This window comes from Sardina pilchardus, chromosome 18 (genome assembly GCF_963854185.1).
Source record: "Sardina pilchardus chromosome 18, fSarPil1.1, whole genome shotgun sequence".
In the NCBI taxonomy this organism is placed as follows: domain Eukaryota; kingdom Metazoa; phylum Chordata; class Actinopteri; order Clupeiformes; family Clupeidae; genus Sardina; species Sardina pilchardus.
This window is the reverse complement of record NC_085011.1, coordinates 5,563,216-5,583,419: the sequence shown is the minus strand read 5'-3', so window position 1 is coordinate 5,583,419 and position 20,204 is coordinate 5,563,216. Positions and strand designations below refer to the sequence as shown.

The 20,204-nt window shown below is 40.3% G+C and overlaps 2 protein-coding genes across 2 annotated transcripts; one reads left to right on the top strand and one right to left on the bottom strand.

The window, feature by feature from the left end:
* The first annotated feature begins 348 nt into the window (after positions 1-348).
* Positions 349-2,757, top strand: LOC134064410 (interferon-induced protein with tetratricopeptide repeats 1-like). Its single transcript, XM_062520327.1, has 4 exons — positions 349-395; positions 705-1,177; positions 1,595-1,825; positions 2,750-2,757. The coding sequence occupies exons 1-4, from the start codon at positions 391-393 to the stop codon at positions 2,755-2,757; spliced, it is 717 nt and encodes a 238-aa protein (XP_062376311.1). The 5' UTR covers positions 349-390.
* A 10,180-nt stretch (positions 2,758-12,937) lies between these two features.
* LOC134064062 (uncharacterized) lies at positions 12,938-14,271 on the bottom strand. Its single transcript, XM_062519859.1, has 2 exons — positions 14,141-14,271; positions 12,938-14,015 (listed from the first exon to the last, which is right to left on the bottom strand). Exons 1-2 carry the CDS (start codon positions 14,162-14,164, stop codon positions 13,050-13,052), a joined length of 990 nt encoding a protein of 329 aa, XP_062375843.1. The 5' UTR covers positions 14,165-14,271; the 3' UTR covers positions 12,938-13,049.
* Between the last annotated feature and the right edge of the window lie 5,933 nt (positions 14,272-20,204).

Here is a 20,204-nt window from a genome sequence, read left to right as displayed (position 1 = left end):
TGCTTCTTTTGCTTTCATTTTATGTTGTTCACTTACAGTTTCTTGTAAACACTTCAACACATCTTGGAACATCAGCCTATTTGTTTGAACACCAAACTACTGCACTATATAGGTATAGGCATACTCTTTACTGTTTGTTAAGACATTTAACTAAGTTAGAGTCTGAAAGACTCTGAAAGAGAGATTAGGTAAAGCAACTATGAAGATAAACTCTCTTCTTCTCTCCTTCCTTCGTCACCATGACACAAGTTTTGGTCTTCCTTTATGGGTGTGGCCCTTACAAAAACAAAAACATCCAACACTATAAAGGTCCCAAATTCTATACAGCTGGTACAGTTCGGAAGAGACTGGATACCACCACAGACCAAAAACTCTCATACCTTTCTCAACATGGCGTAAGTTTTATGATTTTTGTTGAGTAATGCTTTGTCACAGGACTTAACTTTAACTCTTAATGCAAAAGATTATAATTCATGCATAACTTTTACACTATATGCCACAGTTCATTAACATATCTGGCCTTTAAAATTGAGATCAATTACTTTTGACACAAAATTGCACGATATTCCTGAGCCAACTATGGCCGTTACCAAGACACCTCAGTATTCAGTGTTGTATTGATTTTATTATGAGGTAGACAGTGTCTGACACAATAAGGTCTAGTTGGCCTGCATCATGTAGAGACACTTCTTTCTCTCCCTCAGTGACCTGATGAAAAACATGGAGTGCCATTTCAACTGGCAGTTGGACTGTAGCCGATCTAGACTTGAAAACGTCCACCAAGATCTCCAGGATCGCCTTCACACTGGATGCACCTGGATGTGCCAGTTGAAGAACCTCCTTGGGTACGTCCTTCATTCTCTGGGCTCCAGTGCTGAGGCCTTGACCTGCCTGAGGGAAGCAGAGAAGATGATCAAAGAGCAGAAGAGGGATGCAGAGAGACACTGCCTCCTGCTGGTCAACCAGGCAAACCTCGCCTGGGTGCACTACTTGAGGGGTGAGCTAGAAGAGAGCCAAGCTTACCTGAAAGAAGTGACTCGACTTCAGGAAGCTTTTCCTGCCCCACCTGGTTGCCAGATTCACCCAGAGTTAAGCGGGCAGAAAGGGTGGAGTCTGTTGAAGTTTGAGAGGAGCCACAAAAAAGCAGCAATAGAGTGCTTTGAAATCGCCTTGATTGGTAATCCCCAGAAAAGAGTCTTTCACAAAGGCCTTGCTCTTGCCATGGAAAAGTGTTACACAAAGTCAGAAGTCACCCCAGATTTTAGAATGGAAATCATAAAAAAGCTCAGGGTTGCTAAACAAAATGATAAAAATGACATATGTGTGGCAGCATTGTATATGATTAATTCACTTCACAACAACAGTATAGAAAAAGAGAGTGCATGGGAAGAGGCAAAAAATCTGGCAGAGGAATCCATTGTCTCTAAGTGTCTTGATGGTCAAAACAATGTCCTGATTCTATTTCTGTATCACTTCAAAGAACATGTCAGAGCCATAGAGGTTGCAGATAGAATGTTGGAATTATTTCCAAATTCAATCCGAGCAAAAAACAATCTTGCTTTCAGCTTGAAGTCAAAGATCTTATTGACAATAGACAAAACTGAGCAAAGATCTTTGGCCAAAAAGGCCATTCCCCTTTACAAGGAGGTGATCACTCCACATTCTTATAAGAATATCATTCTTGCAGACTTGCACGCAATAGTAGGCGATGTTGAAGCAGCAGATCAGATCTACAGGAGCCTTTTAGGTAAAGAAGAAAACCTCAGTGGTGTGGAGAAGCAACTCCTGTACAGAAGATATGGTTTTCATCTTTTCAGGGTCAAACGTATGGTGTATGAAGCAATACACATGTACAAACAAGCAGTGCAGATTCAAATTCAGTCTAATGATAGAAAACTGCATTACATACCTCAAGAAAATCTGCAGAAAAAATGAAAATCGCAGATGTGAAGAAATCCATGCCTTTCTGCTCGAACAGAATATACAAATTTGAAGTTTCATGTATACATTTATATGGGATGAAATCAAATACAGCTGTTCCTTTGATGTGTTCCCCAGCAAAAAGGGATGTGTCAGGGACTACACATGTTGTGTCAATTTCAACATAGCTATTGTGTATTTCAATAGTTGTCTCTTCAGATTATATCCTATCTCTTAAATCACCTGTTCAACTGTGTTCAACTGTGTTCAACTTTTAAAATAAGCAAATGAATAATCTTGCTTCCTATCCCATTAGGGCATTGTGTGCAAGTTCCATTTTCACTTTAAAACATATGCAGATGTTTTGTGTTTATTACTGTTTATAACAGTTTGTGAACTCTATTGAAAAGGTAACTAATGAGGAAATACTGACATGCCTGAGATGTTTTAATGATATGTTTATGTTTCAAATGGGTTTAAATCAAAATTGCTCTACCTTCATTGCATGTGTAATGCGTCTGAATGAGGCACCTACAGTATGCCTTTAAAAGAAGCTGTGCTGCACCTGATGCGATGTCAAGCAATTTGTGTGGTGGCCTGTCCCAGTAATGCACACAAGGATAATCAGTTCTTGTCATTTGCGAGTGAGGGTAAACAAAGTGCTGTCCAGCAGCCTAACATCATCCACAGGCTCACCTCAGGGGTGTGTCCTCTCCCCCCTGTTATACATACTGTAGTGTACACTAATGACTGCTGTAGCCAGTATGACAGCAGGCACATTCCGAAATTTGCAGATGACTCTGTAATTGTCAGTCTCCTGAACTCTCAGGAGAATGAGCATGGCCAGAGCCCCTTTAGGGAGAGCCGGTCCACTTCCTATTAACTCCATTGTACCGGATTGTTCCTGCAATCTGTTGAAATTCCGCTAGGGGCGTTGCCGAGCAAGTGATAAATGAATTGTGGTCTATGGGGCTAAGCGGCTAGAACTCGTTTTTTTCACAGTTGACAACTTCATTTCTTAATGTACTTTGTCGTAGTAGCTACCTGATTATGGGTTTTCCACTGGAAATTAAATAAAAAGTCACTCATGTCCTTTCTGCTTTTCATAGGATGGGCCGTTTTACCTGTAACATGCTAGCATTTAGCTCATCGATGCTCGCGACAATCGCGACCGATTACGACCGTCGTGAAGCTGAACCTTCTTTTAGGTCTATGGCCGTAAAGTGGTTCGCTTGTGTCACGTGACATGAAAACTTTGAAAGGGTTTTTAGGAATAACAACACATATAGAAAATTGCATTGGTCAGCTAATTGTCAAGTCAAGTTATCCTGCATCGCATGCATTAATGCAATTTCAGGAGAAAAAATTATATAAAGACAAATGTGGTACTGGGGGGGTTCAGCTCCATTGCCACCCATTCATTCATCACTTGCTCGCGATCGCCCTCTAGTTGCAGTACCATGCGGAAGTATTTCGCTAGTGGTCCTTCTCCCCTTATTAGACATTCTCTGGCATGGCCCTGTCATCAACGATTTTGTGTCCTATAGGCCAGAACTGTCTTGTACGCATTTGGAAAGTCTTTCAACCAATCAGACCAACAATCCGGGTGCGCCTGATGGATGAGCCAGTTTTTGATTGGTTCCAGCAAATGTAGACAGAAAGCAGGAGAGATAACTGTGCAGGTTTCCAGCCTGAGCTGCAGGGCGAAATCCAATTGCTGGCAGATCAGGCTGGGTTCATCCAGTTTACTATAAACCCATACAATGATCACTCATTTAGGTTGTTCATTAACTATCTACTAGTGTTGAACATTCTGTTCTCAGGCAGACAAAGAAAAACAGAAAAGTGATTGTTCTCATTTCATTTTTTTTTTCATTTTCAGTTTGAAGCCCAAAATTGAACCCAAACTGTTCTTTTTTTCTTTAAAGAGACCCTATGCAACTTTTTCATAGTCATAAAATCGCTTAGAAATCGTCGTTTTGCTTGACTGACCAGTTTCTTCGAAAACAGTAATATTTACTCCCGCCCCCAGTGTCCCTATCCGCTATTGCAACCTTGCAGTTTCTGCAGCAGGCGATCGCTCCTTGTTTACATCTGGAAGTCTGAGACGCGTAAGGAACAACAAGAACCACGCTTGCAATTTATAAATATATATATAGCCTATATATGTATAAATATACACGCTAAAGCTGTAAGGGAAGCTCTGAAGAGAAATATGCAAGCATAAAACGAGCGGAAACGAAAAGCGAAACTGAAACTGGAGATGAAATCGCCAATCCTGCATAGTTTCTCTTTAACCCTTGTTAGGTAAGTGTACCCTTACAAGAGTGCAACAGCAATCACATCTCCACTGCTATTTGGGAACAGAATACAATATTTACCTGATTAGCATAAAGATTAGCACACCTGGTATAATGCACACGTTCTGTTTCCTATCCAAACACAGATACACATAATGTGGTTGAACTGACAGACACAGATAGTCAGTAAGTCATTTTTATTTGTAGAGTGCAGATTGCAACCCAAAGCGCTTCACACACAAGACAGAGACCATGCCGTATGGAGCGGCGTAGTCACCAGTGTACCCGTGACAACAAGACATGAACAAACAAATTTCCAAAATAACAACATGACACAAGACGATAGATGCTGGACGGAGCGAGATAGTGATGTGGCCATAGGGATGGGTATTGATACGTTTTTATCAATATAATTAGAATATCATGAAAAAGTTGATTTATGTCAGTAAATCCATTCAAAAAGTGAAACTTGTATTATATTCATTCATTACACACAGACAGATGGATATGGTCCGTGTATGCTTTGTTCATTTGATATTCAATTAAGAACCAAAAATCAAAAAATAAAAAAAATGACTTGTTATTTCATTATTTGTTTATGAATGTGATACGAAGAAGAAAATAACGCTTTGTTTTTCAGACTTTTGATTTCGTGGTCAGATGAAAAGTCGAACATTTAAAAAACGGACTCAGGGCTAACTGATTTTGATATTTATTTTTTTCCGATTGCTGTGACCTGGAAGTCAATTCAACGTCACTTTCTTGGTCTTTCAGTGCTCAGTGGTGCCAATTTAGTGACTTATTTGTTCCTAGCTTTAGCGACTTTTGGCAATTTTAGCGACAGAAAATATTGTCTGGCAAACCAGAATCTGCGCGACTTTGCGCAACTCAGTGTCATTGTTGAATCGTCAGAAAATCATCTCCCTTCTCATGCCTGTTTTCTTGAACATTGCATTCGCCCAAATCGTTGCTCCATGATTGTAGAAGTAGCCTAATGATTAGTCTGTAGTAGCTTAGGCTATCAGGTCATGTTATTGCATCAGTGGGTTGACACACTGACGGCTTGACGCCGAAACGCGTTTGTTTTTTAGGCATGGTGCTACATTAAAAAAATAAAAAGATAACGAACTAGTGAGTGCGGTTCTTTTGCACATTGGAATTCCCTAGAAGTGGCCACTTAATTCACGCACATTGAATTGTATTACAACTTATCGCCACGAGGTGGCAGTTTAAGTCCGCTGTAGCTAGCATTGCCCCAGTGTTATGTTTGATATGTCTGCTTTTCCCCAACTACTGGTTTCTTTGCGCATGCTCGCGTTGCTCACAACAGCTGCAGGAGTTTTCGGTGTCATCACTACACTACAACCACTCGGACGAAAGACATGTGAAATATGGGCTATTTTAGCAAAAAGTGGACCACAACTTCAATCACAAGCAGAGCAAACAATTCAAATTAGAAAAACCTAGATTGTCAGCTGAGGGGACGTTTAAATAGCCTATAGCCCAGGCTAACCATAGTCTTTAGGTTAAATTGTGTATAGCCTATGGTAAAGTTATATTCGGACTGGTCTGACAGAAGTCGCAGCTGGCAATTGGAAGTCAATAAATAATTTCCGGGGTCACAGCAATCGGAAAAAAATAAATATCAAAATCAATTTAGTCCCTAAGTCATTTTTTCAAATGTTCTACTTTTGATCTGACCACGAAATCGAAAGTCTGACAAACAAAGCGTTAATTGCTTCTTCGTATCACATTCATAAACACATAATGAAATGACAAGTCATTTTTTTATTTTTTTATTTTTGATTCTCAATTGAATATCAAATGAACGAAGCATACACGGACCGGATATATTTCAAATGTTCATTTATTTTCATTTGGATGATTATTACTGCCAATTAATGAAAATCCCAAATTCAGTATCTCAGAAAATTAGAATTAGACCATTTATTGTTTTGAGTTAATTGGCTGATTCGAGTGTGGCACCAGGTGTCTTCAATATTGAACATTTTCACAATATTCTAGTTTTCTGAGATACTGAATTTGGGGTTTTCATTAGTTGTCGGTTATAATCATCAAAATCAAAAGCTAAACACTTGAAATATATCAGTCTGTGTGGAATGAATGTCTACATTATACAAGTTTCACTTTTTGAATGGAATTAGCACTTCCTTTTACAGTCCCCTAATTACTAGGTATTTACCAGGTAACAACATGGTAATATTGTGTAATTATGTGGTAACTAGGTAAAATGAGGGTAACTAGAGTAAATATTAAAACAATTACATAGACATTTCTTGACTATTACAAAGAAACTATTCTGAATTAATGTTTAATTACAGTGCATGAAAATGCACTGTACTGTTCTTCCTCGGTCTTCTTCTTATTATAGTGCATGAAAATGCACTATACTGTTCTTCCTAGGCTTCTTCTTATTATTCTTCTAACGCACGCAAATCAGCTAGAACCGTTTAACGTAGAAACTTCATTCAAACTGCGTTACGTAGGTCTTACTTAGGACATGTGTGCTATGACTTTTCAACTTTGTAACTTTTATACTTTTTAAACTATTAGTTAAAAACTATTACAATTTCCCCCATAGACTTAACATTGCTCATTATGACATCATGGCAGCAATTAGAATCTTACGCCAGGTGGCCGGCCACCTGGGCACCAACTGTCAGTTTCTCTGGCTTTAAGCATACAGTCTCTCAGAAGACTACATATCCTGTTCACTGTTTCCTCTGTCCACAACTGTTTCAAAATAAAAGTCCTCAGTGCAATAATACACCATTAAATCATTCAACCATTGAAACTACTCAACTATTGAACTGTTCAACCATTCCAACTGTCAGTTATCATCCACTATGCCTCCAGTCAACTACATGAAACCTCCATGTACCTAGCAACCAACATAGCAACCATTAAAATTAAGTGTTTATGACCGTTTCCATAGCAACCAACATGATTATACTGCAGTAACTTCTTGTTTCCTGATAGTGGCCACCATGGATACCCTAGCAACAAATGTTTCAAAATAAAAGTCTCACTAGCAAGTTAGCTAGTTAGCATAGTTAGCATTTTTAGCATAGCTGCTAGAAATGATTAGCTAAGTTAGCTAATCAACCTAGTTAGCATTGTTAGCATAGTTAGCATTTTTAGCATTACTGCTAAAAATGATTAGCTAAGTTAGCTAATCAACCTGGTTAGCATTGTTACCATAGTTAACATTGTTAGCATAGTTAGTATTTTTAGCATAACTGCTAAAAATGATTAGCTAAGTTAGTTAATCAACTTGGTTGGCATTGTTAGCATAGTTAGCATTTTTAGCATTACTGCTAGAAATCATCAGCTAAGTTAGTTTATCAACCTGGTTAGCATTGTTAACATAGCTAGCATTTTTACAATAACTGTTAGAAATCATTAGCCAAGTAAACCAATCAACCTGGTTTATCATTGTTAGCATAGTTAACATTTTAGAATACCTGTGAGAAATCATTAGTTAAGTTAGAACAGGAATGTCTAAGCTTTTAAATGTCTACCTTAACACTATCAACTCTCTTTAAACTATGCAACCACCATGTTTACCCTAGCTACACCTTAGTAACCATATCTACATAATCTATCTATACATTTTTTTTTTGCATTTTCATGCACTGGTAATTCCTTGGAATTGCGTTTCTAGTTATTCTTCTTCTAACGCACGCAATTCAGCTTCAACCGCTTAACGTAGAAACTCCATTCAAATTTTGACGCGTAGGTCTTACTTACGCGATGTGGGCTTTGTATTTTTCAACTTTGTAACTTTTATACTTTTTAAACTATTAGTCAAAAACTATTACAATTTCCCCCATAGACTTAACATTGCTCATTATGACATCACGGCAGCAATTAGAATCTTACTCCAGCTGGTCAGCCACCTGGGCACCAACTGTCAGTTTCTCTCAGGCAATCTCTCTGAAGACTACATATTCTGTTCCCCTGTATCCTCTGTGCACAACAGTATCAAAATAAGTCCTCCTAATTCCATCCAACTTTATATCCATTCATCTTCTTCAAACCATTCACTCATCCACCCATTCTAAACAGTCTGCCTATCAACATCAATTAGACGTTCTACATTCAACTTTTAAACAATCTACTCTGTCTCAGGCTGGCTCTCTTAAGACTAGCCAGTTAAATTGATTACACCTGTATCTGTATCCACTACTCTCAGTAGAGAGCTGTGTCTCTCCATTCTACAAGAATATAAGGCACATTCCATCCAACATTCTATCCATTCATCTTCTTCAGACCATTCACTCATCCACCCATTAAACTGTCTATCAACATCTATTAAACAATCTGTCTATCAACATCCATTAAACTCTCTGTCTATCAACATTAATTAGACTATCTACATTCAACTTTTTAATTATTTACTCTGTCTCAGGCTTTAAGAGTACACTCTGGCTCTCTTAAGACTAGCCAGTTAAATTGATTACACCTGTGTCAACTACTCTCAGAGAGCTGTATCAGTGTCTCTCTTAACAAGAATATAAGGCACATTCCATCCAACCTTCTATCCATTCATCTTCTTCAGACCATTCACTCATCCACCATTAAACTGTCAATCAATATCTATTAAACAATCTGCCTATCAACATCCATTAAACATTCTGTCTATCAACAATAATTAGACTATCTACATACAACTTTTAAAGTATTTACTGTGGGTCCCTCTCAAGCAGCGTTTATATGTCCTCCCTGGCTCCTCGATCCTCAATGATCTACATAAAGAAAGATAGAAGAAGGGCTAGACTATCCCATTGTTGCCGCTCCATCATTCTTTATGTAGATCAGTGAGGAGCGAGAGAGGACGCGTAAACGCTATATGAGAGGCACCTTCTGTCTCAGGCTTTAAGCATACAATCTCATTAAGACTACAGATCCTGTTAACTGTTTCCTCTGTCCACAACTGTTTCAAAATAAAAGTCCTCACTGCAATAATACACTATTAAATCATTTGACCATTGAAACTACTCAACTATTTAACTGTTCAACCATTCCAACTGTCAGTTATCATCAACTATGCCTCCAGTCAACAACATGAAACCTCCATGTACCTAGCAACCAACATAGCAACCATTAAAATTAAGCGCTTATGACCGTTTCCATAGCAACCAACATGATTATACTGCAGAAACTTCTTGTTTCCTGATAGTGGCCACCATGGATACCCTAGCAACAAATGTTTCAAAATAAAAGTCCTCACTAGCAAGTTATCTAGTTAGCATGGTTAGCTTTGTTAGCATAGCTAGCATTTTTAGCATAACTGCAAAAAATCATCAACTAAGTTAGCTAATCAACCTGGTTAGCATTGTTAGCAAATCTAGCATTGTTAGCATAGTTAGCATTTTTAGCATTACTGTTAGAAATCATCGGTTAAGTTAGCTAATCAACCTGGTTAGCATTGTTAATAAAGTTAGCATTGCTAACATAATTAGCATTTTTAGCACAACTGCTAGAAATCATTAGCTAAGTTAGCTAATCAACATTTTAACATGAATAGAAATCATTAGTTAAGTTAGAACTGGAATGTTTCAGCTTTAAACTGTCTACCTTCACACTATCAACTCTCTGTAACCGATGCAACCACCATGTTTACCCTAGCTACACCTTAGTAACCATATATACCTTTTTTTGCATTTTCATGCACTGGTAATTCCTTGGAATTGCATTTCTAGTTGCTTCTGAGAATGTAACTACAGAATAATTATGACACAATAACTACATTAAAAGAAATAAATTATGGCCATGTTCCTTAGTAATATCATTCATTATACAACAATTGGGTTCTAAGAAGCTGTTTCTTTGTTTCTGATTGGCCGAGAGACGTTCCATGAGTTGAAATATCCCACGATAATCCACTCGGACTTTTCACAGCTAATAATAAATCACTCCGCGATACAATGTCAAGTTGTGAAGTGTAAAACGAACTGTCACGTTGCATCCAAGCTGAAATACAGACGCTCAGAACGTAGAATATGACGGAGGTGGATATTAGCTAGTTGGATGGCATGTAGGCTAAGCAAAATAGACGTTTAAAAGCTAAGCATGTCCTAACCAGACGCAATGCGAGCTAACGTTTATTAGGCTGCATTGCTTGACAACGGGAGAGATAGAACCAGAGAGGGTTAAAGCGGAGTATTTAAGGATCTTTGATAGAACAAACGACTGGCTTTTGGCCATAGCAACGTGCTTTTAGAACTAACGACTGGCCTTTGGCCATAGCAACCATCCATTTAGAACTAGTAACGGCAGTTTGTCCTGCAAGTAGGCCTAATCGAAATTTGTGGCGGAGAGAAGTAGTTCTACAAACAAGACAGTTTTAGCGATTTAAACGTTTACATTATAATGGGAAATTAGTGCAAAAAACAAGTGGTAGAATTGTTGTATAAAAGCAATATAGCACTCGTGGTCGTGGGTTGTTGCTGGATATTCCCACGGGTGTTGTTGCCTGCGCCACTCGGCCTCCGGCCTCGAGGCTACGGCCGAACAACACCCGTGGGAATATCCAGCAACAACCCACTCCCACTCGTGCTATATTGCTTAATTATACAACAATTGGGTTCTAAGAAGCTGTTTCTTTGTTTCTGATTGGCCGAGAGACGTTCCATGAGTTGAAATATCCCACGATAATCCACTCGGACTTTTCACAGCTAATAATAAATCACTCCGCGATACAATGTCAAGTTGTGAAGTGTAAAACGAACTGTAACGTTGCATCCAAGCTGAAATACAGACGCTCAGAACGTAGAATATGACGGAGGTGGATATTAGCTAGTTGGATGGCATGTAGGCTAAGTAAAATAGTGATGTTTCAAAGCTAAAAACATGTCCTAACCAGACGCAATGCGAGCTAACGTTTATTGCTTGACAACGGGAGAGATAGAACCAAAGATTCTAGAACAGAGCTCTGTTCTAGAATCTTTGGATAGAACTAACGACTGGCTTTTGGCCATAGCAACTTGCTTTTAGAACTAACGACTGGCCTTTGGCCATAGCAACCATCCATTTAGAACTAGTAACGGCAGTTTGTCCTGCAAGTAATAGAAATTTGTGGCGGAGAGAAGTAGTTCTACAAACAAGACAGTTTTAGCGATCTAAACGTTTACATTATAATGGGAAATTAGCGCAAAAAACAAGTGGTAGAATTGTTGCATAAAAGCAATAGCACTCGTGGTCGTGGGTTGTTGCTGGCTACGGCCGAACAACACCCGTGGGAATATCCAGCAACAACCCACTCCCACTCGTGCTATATTGCTTAAATATTTCAACCATTCAGTTCCCTATTATGTAATTATGTGGTTACTTAAGCAATATAGCACGAGTGGGAGTGGGTTGTTGCTGGATATTCCCACGGGTGTTGTTCGGCCGTTTATTCAGTAGCCTACTTACCTCATGACATCAGAGTCCATCTTCCTTATTACTGGGTCATTGTAGCCTACATAGGCCTACTGATTAAAATGTACTTGGTAAATACATGGTTGTTTCCATTGATGTCCACACCCAATTGTCACCATGCATTTTCCGCCGTGCATTTTATGCAATATTACCTGATTAAACTGAACTGATATCCAGGTAAATAAGATGTAACCATGTTACTAACAACCACTTACCAAATAATTATACAAAGACATTTCTTTTTAACTCCAACCTAGGGTACCATGTATATATTCTGCAATATTACCAGGTTAAACTGAACTATTGTCTGAGTAAATGAGATGAAACTAGACTGGAAAAGAAGGTATGAATTGTTTCCATGTTATTAACAGCTTCTTTCTAACTAATTACACAAAGATTGATTGTTTAAATTCCAACCAGTCTAGTTGTCATCATGTATTTTCAGCAATGTTACCAGGTTACTCACAACTATTTTCTAAGTAAGTAAGATGAAACTAGACTGGAAAAGAAAGTCTGGATTATTCTCACCTTGGTAGCAACTACTTTCCAAGTAATTACACAATGATCCATCTATTATTAATTCAATCCATTCAAGTTATGACCATGCATTTTCTTCAGTATTAGCCTACCAGGTTATTCACAACTATTTTCTAAGCAGTTAATGGAACAGCCATGTTTATCATAATAATTCACATTCTGTTCTCAGGTAGACAAAGAAAGATAGAGATAGAATTTAGTAAGTAAGTATTTTATTTGTATAGCGCTTTTCGCAGATAAAATCACAAAGTGCTTTCCAGTACATAATGAAATACATATAACAAGAATAAAAAAGCCAAACATAATATACCCACAACAAAACCAGAGTCCCCAGAGGTAGCCTAAAAACAGTCAACCCTCAAACTTTAAAAGAGAATAAATAAAGAAGAGAAGAAAAAATAAAATGAAAGAAAAGGCAGTAATGAAAGGGAACTAAAAAGCTAATGTCACAGGTTTAAAAAGGCCATCCTAAAAAGGTGGGATTTTAACCTCCCTTTAAAAAGGTCAATACTGCCCACAGACCTAACCTCCATTGGTAGTGCATTCCATAGCTTGGGTGCTGCAACAGCAAACATATTGCCACAGGTATTAAGGCGGTGCGGGGTGCGTCAAGCAGGTTAAGGCTGTTGGATTGGAGGGAGAGGGGAGCAGAGTAATTTAGGCAATGATAATGTACTGTGACTGTTTCTATTTCATTTTCAGTTTGAAACCCAAAGTTGAACCCAACACACATGTTGGTGTTAAAAGTGTTATTTATGATATTACTGGAGATTGCAAACATACATTTCAGCAGTGGTTGTGAGAGAATACATTGACAGGCTGTTAAATTGGAGCTGTGAAGATATTCTAGAACTCCATGTTAGAAGTCTCTCTATTCTCTAAATTCTTATATTTCTGAACTCTCTCCTCTGCATCTGATTTACCCATTAGAGGACCGTTCACTGGAGGATAATTTTCATCACAGGAGGTGAGAGCCTCCACTAGCTCCTCATGAGGGATGGAGAGAGTTTCATCTTTTGGAATATGAAAGGCCAGGGTCACATGGTCCCACACATAAAACACATTCAAACTTTGTTCTGCACGCACTAGTTTCTCCTCCCTGTTCTCCACCAGTTTAAACTTGTGTGTTTCAGAGATGGCTTGAGCACGCCAGATGATCTCACCATCCCTGTAGGCACACACAGCCTCATCATTATTAACCAGCTCTGGGTAAACATCATAATCATGAACATCAGGACTATGAATCAGCAAAGTGTACATGACCTCCTGACTGTAGACTGCAGTCTTATAAACTCTGAAGACGGGATCCTTTCCTCCACAGAACTGTGTGCTGTACTTCAGCAGAACATCAGCCAGTGAGAAAGTGAACTTGAAGTTTCCATAGCGAGACCCATCTTTGAACACAGGAGAGGTGGCGAACTTCTGCAGGAAAGGCTCTTGATCTTCTGGGTTCCGATCAGGGAAGAGTTTCTCCACATACCTCTGCTCCGCAGCAGAGATCTCCTTTTCACCAATCACAAGCCCCCACCAGAGGAGGCCACTCTCCCCTATCTGAAACCCATCGTTACCCATAATACCGTGCAGGCCTTTTTCAACAGTAACGTGAGCCACTGTAGTCACACGGAACTCTACAGGTCGAGGGTAATGTGGCACCTGGGTACTGTAGTTTGTTGCCTCACCACCGGGCTGAACCACATCTTTATCTGTGTACTGGTTCCTGTGTTTCTTCTTCACATCATCTAAACTCATGTGGAGCCCTTTAACATAGTATTCTTTCACCACTCTCCCATTCGGTCCTACGTGGCTTGTAGTCTGTTGAGACAAGTATTTGTTATGAGTTTCTTTTTTTTAATTCCATTTAATCCTTTAATCTTATTCATTATGTAATAAAGATTAATTTAATCCTGTTGCTGTGTAATAACAATGAGATGTCCTACCTGGAATTCTGGTAGAGCATCCATCTTCAGGATTCTACACGCACAGCTGTTGAAATCTCTCAGTCTTCAAAGCGGAATCTGTACGGAGTGAAATCTCTCAGTCTTCAAAGCGGAGTGTTAATGGTGTGAAATCTCGGTTACAGTGGGATGTGCCCATGGTTCAGTGTATGGCCTTTATATACACCGAACAGAACAGGTCCCACAAGTATATGAGTCATTCCGTGTCAAATCAGATAAGGTTTCCAGATAAGGTTTCCTTCCAGTTTGCATATAGAGCTAAAAGATCCACAGAGGATGCAATCTGCTCTGCCCTCCACCCAGCCCTCACTCACCTGGACAAGAAAGACTCATATGTGAGAATGCTGTTCATAGACTTTGGTTCAGCATTTAATACCATAATACCACAACAACTCATCTGCAAACTTGACAAGCTGGGCCTCAACACCTCCCCCTGCAACTGGCTACTGGACTTCCTGCGTGTCCAGTAGCGAGTGCGTGTCGGCAACAACACCTCCAGCAGAATCATTCTGAGCACAGGGGCCCCACAAGGCTGCGTGCTCAGTCCTCTGCTCTTCACACTGCTGACACATGACTGTGAACCAACCTACAGCTCAAACCACCTGGTGAAGTTTGCGGATGACACAACTCTGGTGGGGCTCATCACCCAGGGAGATGAGACGCAATACAGGAGAGAGGTAGACCTCCTGACCTCATGGTGCAAAAGCAACAACCTCTTGCTGAATGTCAGCGAGACAAAGGAGGTTGTTGTCAGCTTCCAGAGAGGTCAGACCCAACACCCCCCACTGACCATCGACGGTGCTGCTGTAGAGAGGGTGAGCAGCACCAAATTCCTGGGGGTGCACATCAGTGAGGACCTCTCCTGGACCACCAACACCACAGCACTGGCGAAGAAAGCCCAGCAGCGCCTCTACTTCTTGCGGAAACTGAAGCGGGCAGGGGCCCCTCCACCCATCATGATAACATTCTACAGGGGCACAATTGAGAGCATTCTCACCAGCTGCATTACTGTGTGGGGTGGAAGCTGCACTGACTACAACAAAAAGTCACTCCAGCGCATAGCAAATGCAGCTGGAAAAATCATAGGGGAAACCCTCCCCTCCCTTCAGGACATCTACACATCTACACAACCCGCCTCACCCGCAAGGCACTCACAATTGTGAGTGATGCAAATCACCCCTCACACAACCTGTTCAATCTCCTGCCCTCTGGTAGGAGGTACAGGAGCCTCCCCTCCCGCACAGCCAGACTCGCCAACAGCTTCAACTATCAGGCTGTGAGACTGCTGAACTCTCTCACTTCCTCAGCCTCAGCCCCAGCCCCAGCCACCAGAAACCTCAGACTGGCTGGAGTCTAGGGATCTGACCCCCCCCCCCCCCCCCCTCTCTGCACTTTATTGTATGTCTCTGCACTTTACTGTTGTCCTGTCCTGTCTGCCCTGGTGGTGTCATGTTCTGTCTTGTCTGGATGTATGTCTACGTATGGGATAGCGGGGAACGTAATTTCGATTCCTTTGTATGTATAACACATGTGAAGTATTGACAATAAAACTGACTTGACTTGACTTGACTTTTTGCTGCACTGTCTCAGATTTTGTTCAAACTTGAGCTTGAAAAACACATGCCATGTTTGGGCATTAAGACGTCTTAAAAGAAGTCAAACTCTTCTATCTATCTATCTATCTATCTATCTATCGCCTGCTAGTTGTCTTGCTTTTGCTTGCCCCATTGTTGTGCCTGTGTGAACGATAGTTCACAGATTTATTTCATTTTAACTGTGTCAATTGTGTGTACATTTTCAGTGAGTCTCTACTGTCCTGTCCAATTAAAGGCATAAAAAGCCCAAAATAATAAAAATAATTAAAAAAAAAAAGATCTTATCGACAATAGACAAAACTGAGCAAAGATCTTTGGCCAGAAAGGCCATTCCCCTATACAAGGAGGTGATCACTCCACATTCTTATAAGAATATCACTCTTGCAGACTTGCATGCAATAGTAGGCGATGTTGAAGCAGCAGATCAGATCTACAGGAGCCTTTTAGGTAAAGAAGAAAACCTCAGTGATGTGGAGAAGCAACTCCTGTACAGAAGATATGGTTTTCATCTTTTCAGGGTCAAACGTATGGTGTATGAAGCAATAGACATGTACAAACAAGCAGTGCAGCTTCAAATTCAGTCTAAGGACAGAAAACAGTGCATTAAATATCGCAAGGAAATCTGCAGAAATAAAATGTGAAGAAATCCGTGCCTTTCTGCTCGAACAGAATATACAAATTTGAAGTTTCATGTATACATTTATATGGGATGAAATCAAATACAGCTGTTCCATTGATGTGTTCCCCAGCAAAAAGGGATGTGTCAGGGACTACACATTTTGTGTCAGTTTCAACATAGCTATTGTGTGGCTGGCTGGGTGAAAAACAGAGTTCAACTATCTGAAATAACCAAAATGTGTATATGCAAAAAGGTTGAATGTTTGCTTGTTTTTGTTGTTTTTCTTGCTGCACAAAATTAACACAAAATTACACAAAATCGTGTAGTTGAATTTCTTGAATTTCCCCTTGGGGATCAATAAAGTATCTATTTATCTATCTATCTAGTCCCTGAACTCACTCATAATGTATCATTTTGACACATCCCATTTTGCAGTGTTCAGTTTGCTACCATATTTCAATAGTTGTCTCTTGATTATATCCTATCTCTTCAATCATCTGTTCAACTGTGCTTTTAAAATAAACAAATTAATAATCTTGCTTCCTATCCCATTAGCCCATTGTGTGCAAGTTCCATTTTCACTTTAAAACATTTGGAGATGTTTTGTGTTTATTACTGTTTATAACAGTTGATATAACTTATAACTTATAACTCTATGAAAAGGTAACTAATGAGGAAATGCTGACATGCCTGAGATGTTTTAACAATATATTTAGGCCTATGTTGCTTTCAAATGGGTTTAAATAAAAATAATTGTTCTACCTTCATTGAATTTTCAATTTAATTTTGCTTATAGAGCGCCAATACATTACACATGTCTCATGTGTGTTAGACATTCAAAGAGAGCCCATGAGTAACAGGGGCAAGGAAAAACTCCCTAGAATTGGAGATACATATAGGAAGAAACCTCAGACAGATCCACGACTCAAGGGCCCAACCCATCTGCCTTGGGTCAGTTACAGTACAGTCATTTGTAGTTTGAAAGTTACAATGACAACGAAAGTTCAAATAGTCCAGTGTAGGGAATAAATTGTCCATTAGTAATCCATTAGTTATTTCGGAAAGTGATGGGTCGCTGGGATGCGTGGGCCAAAGATTCGGGCAGGGAACCACAGCAGGCGATGGTAGGGCAGTCATAAGGATGGGATGGCGAAGGCAATGGCGATGGTAGGGCAGTCAGAGGGATGTGACTTCAGGTGTGATGAGGGACAGGCACAGAGATGGTTGATGGCTGGTAATGGTTTACCTCACAGGTGAGGTATAGGGAAAGGGAAGAGAAATAGAGTGTGTTAGTATTACTGTAAGTCATGATGGTTGGTATTAATAAGTGTATCAATGGTGAAATAAATGATTATACTATAGAGGGTTTACAAAACGCTTTTACACACCTCTTTTTTGGGGACAGGTGCGTAGGAATAGGTTACCCAGTTAAACCCGAAGAGAGAATCCCGCACATCGTCCACCACGCATGCAAACATCCACCCACCCACCACGCACGCAACATCCACCCACCCACAATGCCCCACCCCCCCCCCCCCCCCCAATGCCCCCCCCCCCCAGGTGAACCCACACACCACACCTGAACCACGCGCCCAAGCAGCATGGCCGAGCATGGCCAGCCAGAGTCCGCCCACAGGCGGCGCCACCCATCCACAAATAACCCCCCACCACCATCCGCGAGCAAAGAGAACGGGGCCCGCGCCAGCCCCACCCCATCCACAACACCGCACGAACACACACCAACGGCCCGACCAGGACACACAATCTGATCCGACCCGCCGCCCAGGCCCCCCGGAAGCAGCGCCCCCAGAGCAAAAGTCCAGAATGCTTCATGTCTTTGGACGTGTCATCCTGTCATCCTGTTGACAGGGTTGGGAGGCGTAGGGAGGCGATGTAGTGTAGTTAAAATCGTTAAAATCATTGGACATTGGAGTAATGTAATTAAAATCGTTAAAAACATTGGACTTCCACTCTAGAAACACCACCCCAAGAAGGCTCGGACCGCGAGCCCAATCCAAATACAATGCCGCAACATAGCCCTCCCCTCCGCCATCCACTCCCAGCATTCCCACCTCCCCCGTCCCCCCCATCCCACAAAACGCATAACCGTGCACATCTGATCAGACCGCATGCCCCCAGCCATTGCATGTGTAATGAGTTGGAATGAGGAGCCTATGATTTTAAAAGAAGCTGTGCTGCATCTGATGCGATGTCAAGCAATTTTCTGAATTCTTGTCATTTCATATGGTAGATTAGATAAGGTGTCATAATAGAGAAGACAACAAGTATAACCACCACAGACAGAATCTCTGCTGCCGACAACATTGAGGAGGCAGTCATCTCTCCAGACAACAGCGACAATCTCTTTGGTCTAAGGCCGCAATAGGCTGTCATAGCTACAGGCTCAGCTCAGGTCTCTCTTGCATGCAGTGCAGCAGCTGCGTAAACAGAGTAGCCTATGCCCCATAGACATATATACATATCTATGGAATGCCCTCCCCCTACTGACTTTCACTCTCGGTACCCGAATGGAAGTGAATGGGGCTATATGAAGAGTTTGGTTCCAAAACGCTATATCCACCATTTTAATGAATTTTCATAAATATTTTTTCATACATTATGTTTTGCAAGTACTTACAGTGGAACTGTATTGGTTAATGTTTAGTTGATTTATCTTTACTCAATCAAAACAAAACAACTGCATTTTTATTGATATTAGCCTACCTGAAATACACAAATAAATAACATGACTTTTTAATGTTTTTAAAAATGGATATAGCGTTTTGGAATCAAACTCTTCATATGTTTACATTGCGATTTTTTTTTTTATCTAGGCCAATGTTATTCTGCATCCATTGTATGATTTATTTATTATTATTTGTCACTCAATGAGTCGAGTAGGGCATATGGGCAGTTGCCCGGGCAACCTGAGCAACCCCCCTGTGCACATCCCTGCATTTAATAGTCATTAAGTCACTAATTAATACCTTATTCTGCAAGACCTCCTACCCTTACTAGACCCTTAATTAAGAATTCCCGCTATGTAAGCTCCTAATTACCCTTTATTCATAGTTATTCAATAAGTTGTTGCATATGAATTATGACCTAAATACATGGCTCAGTATGGGGCTTAAGGTGGTATACCACAAGAACTTATTCATCCATAATGGGCCTAATACTTATCAAAGATGGTCTATTCAAATGAATCTAGACACTAAACCACAAGGGCTAATAGTGTACAAATAACTCATTAATAAAGTGCACCCTAAAAAGTTTTTGAGCTGTTGATTGATTGAAATTACTCATAAGTGGTGAACTACACTATTACCAGGGTTAATATTGAAAAGTAACATTTTGTATGATTTTGTATCGGAGATAGACACCTGCTGCCATGATTAACTGTGATAAACCAGCATGTCTGCAGCACTCATTCCCAGATTGACACGAAATCGCCATGGTTGATTGGCTGCAGCAGTGGCTGCACTCTCCCTTCCCAATTTCAGAACGTCCCGCCCATTTTGAAAGCCTTTTTCAGAAATGTGAAGAGGGTGGAGTTATGGGGTGCAGTTACACTTAAGTCTTTGTAATACTAAATATGTTCCCTATTCTAAAGTTGGATCCTTGTTTACATTTAATTCACAATGAATTTGGCACTTAACCCCTATGTGTTCCCTAAACTAAAGTTGCCTCCTATTCACACTTAGTAACTATTACAGAACACAGTAGGATACACAACAAGCAGACAGCCAAGTTAGCACAAATGAAAAAAATCTCTTTTATAAATGAATACGAGATAGCGAGAAAGGCAAACCTGGATAGACATTGGTGAAAG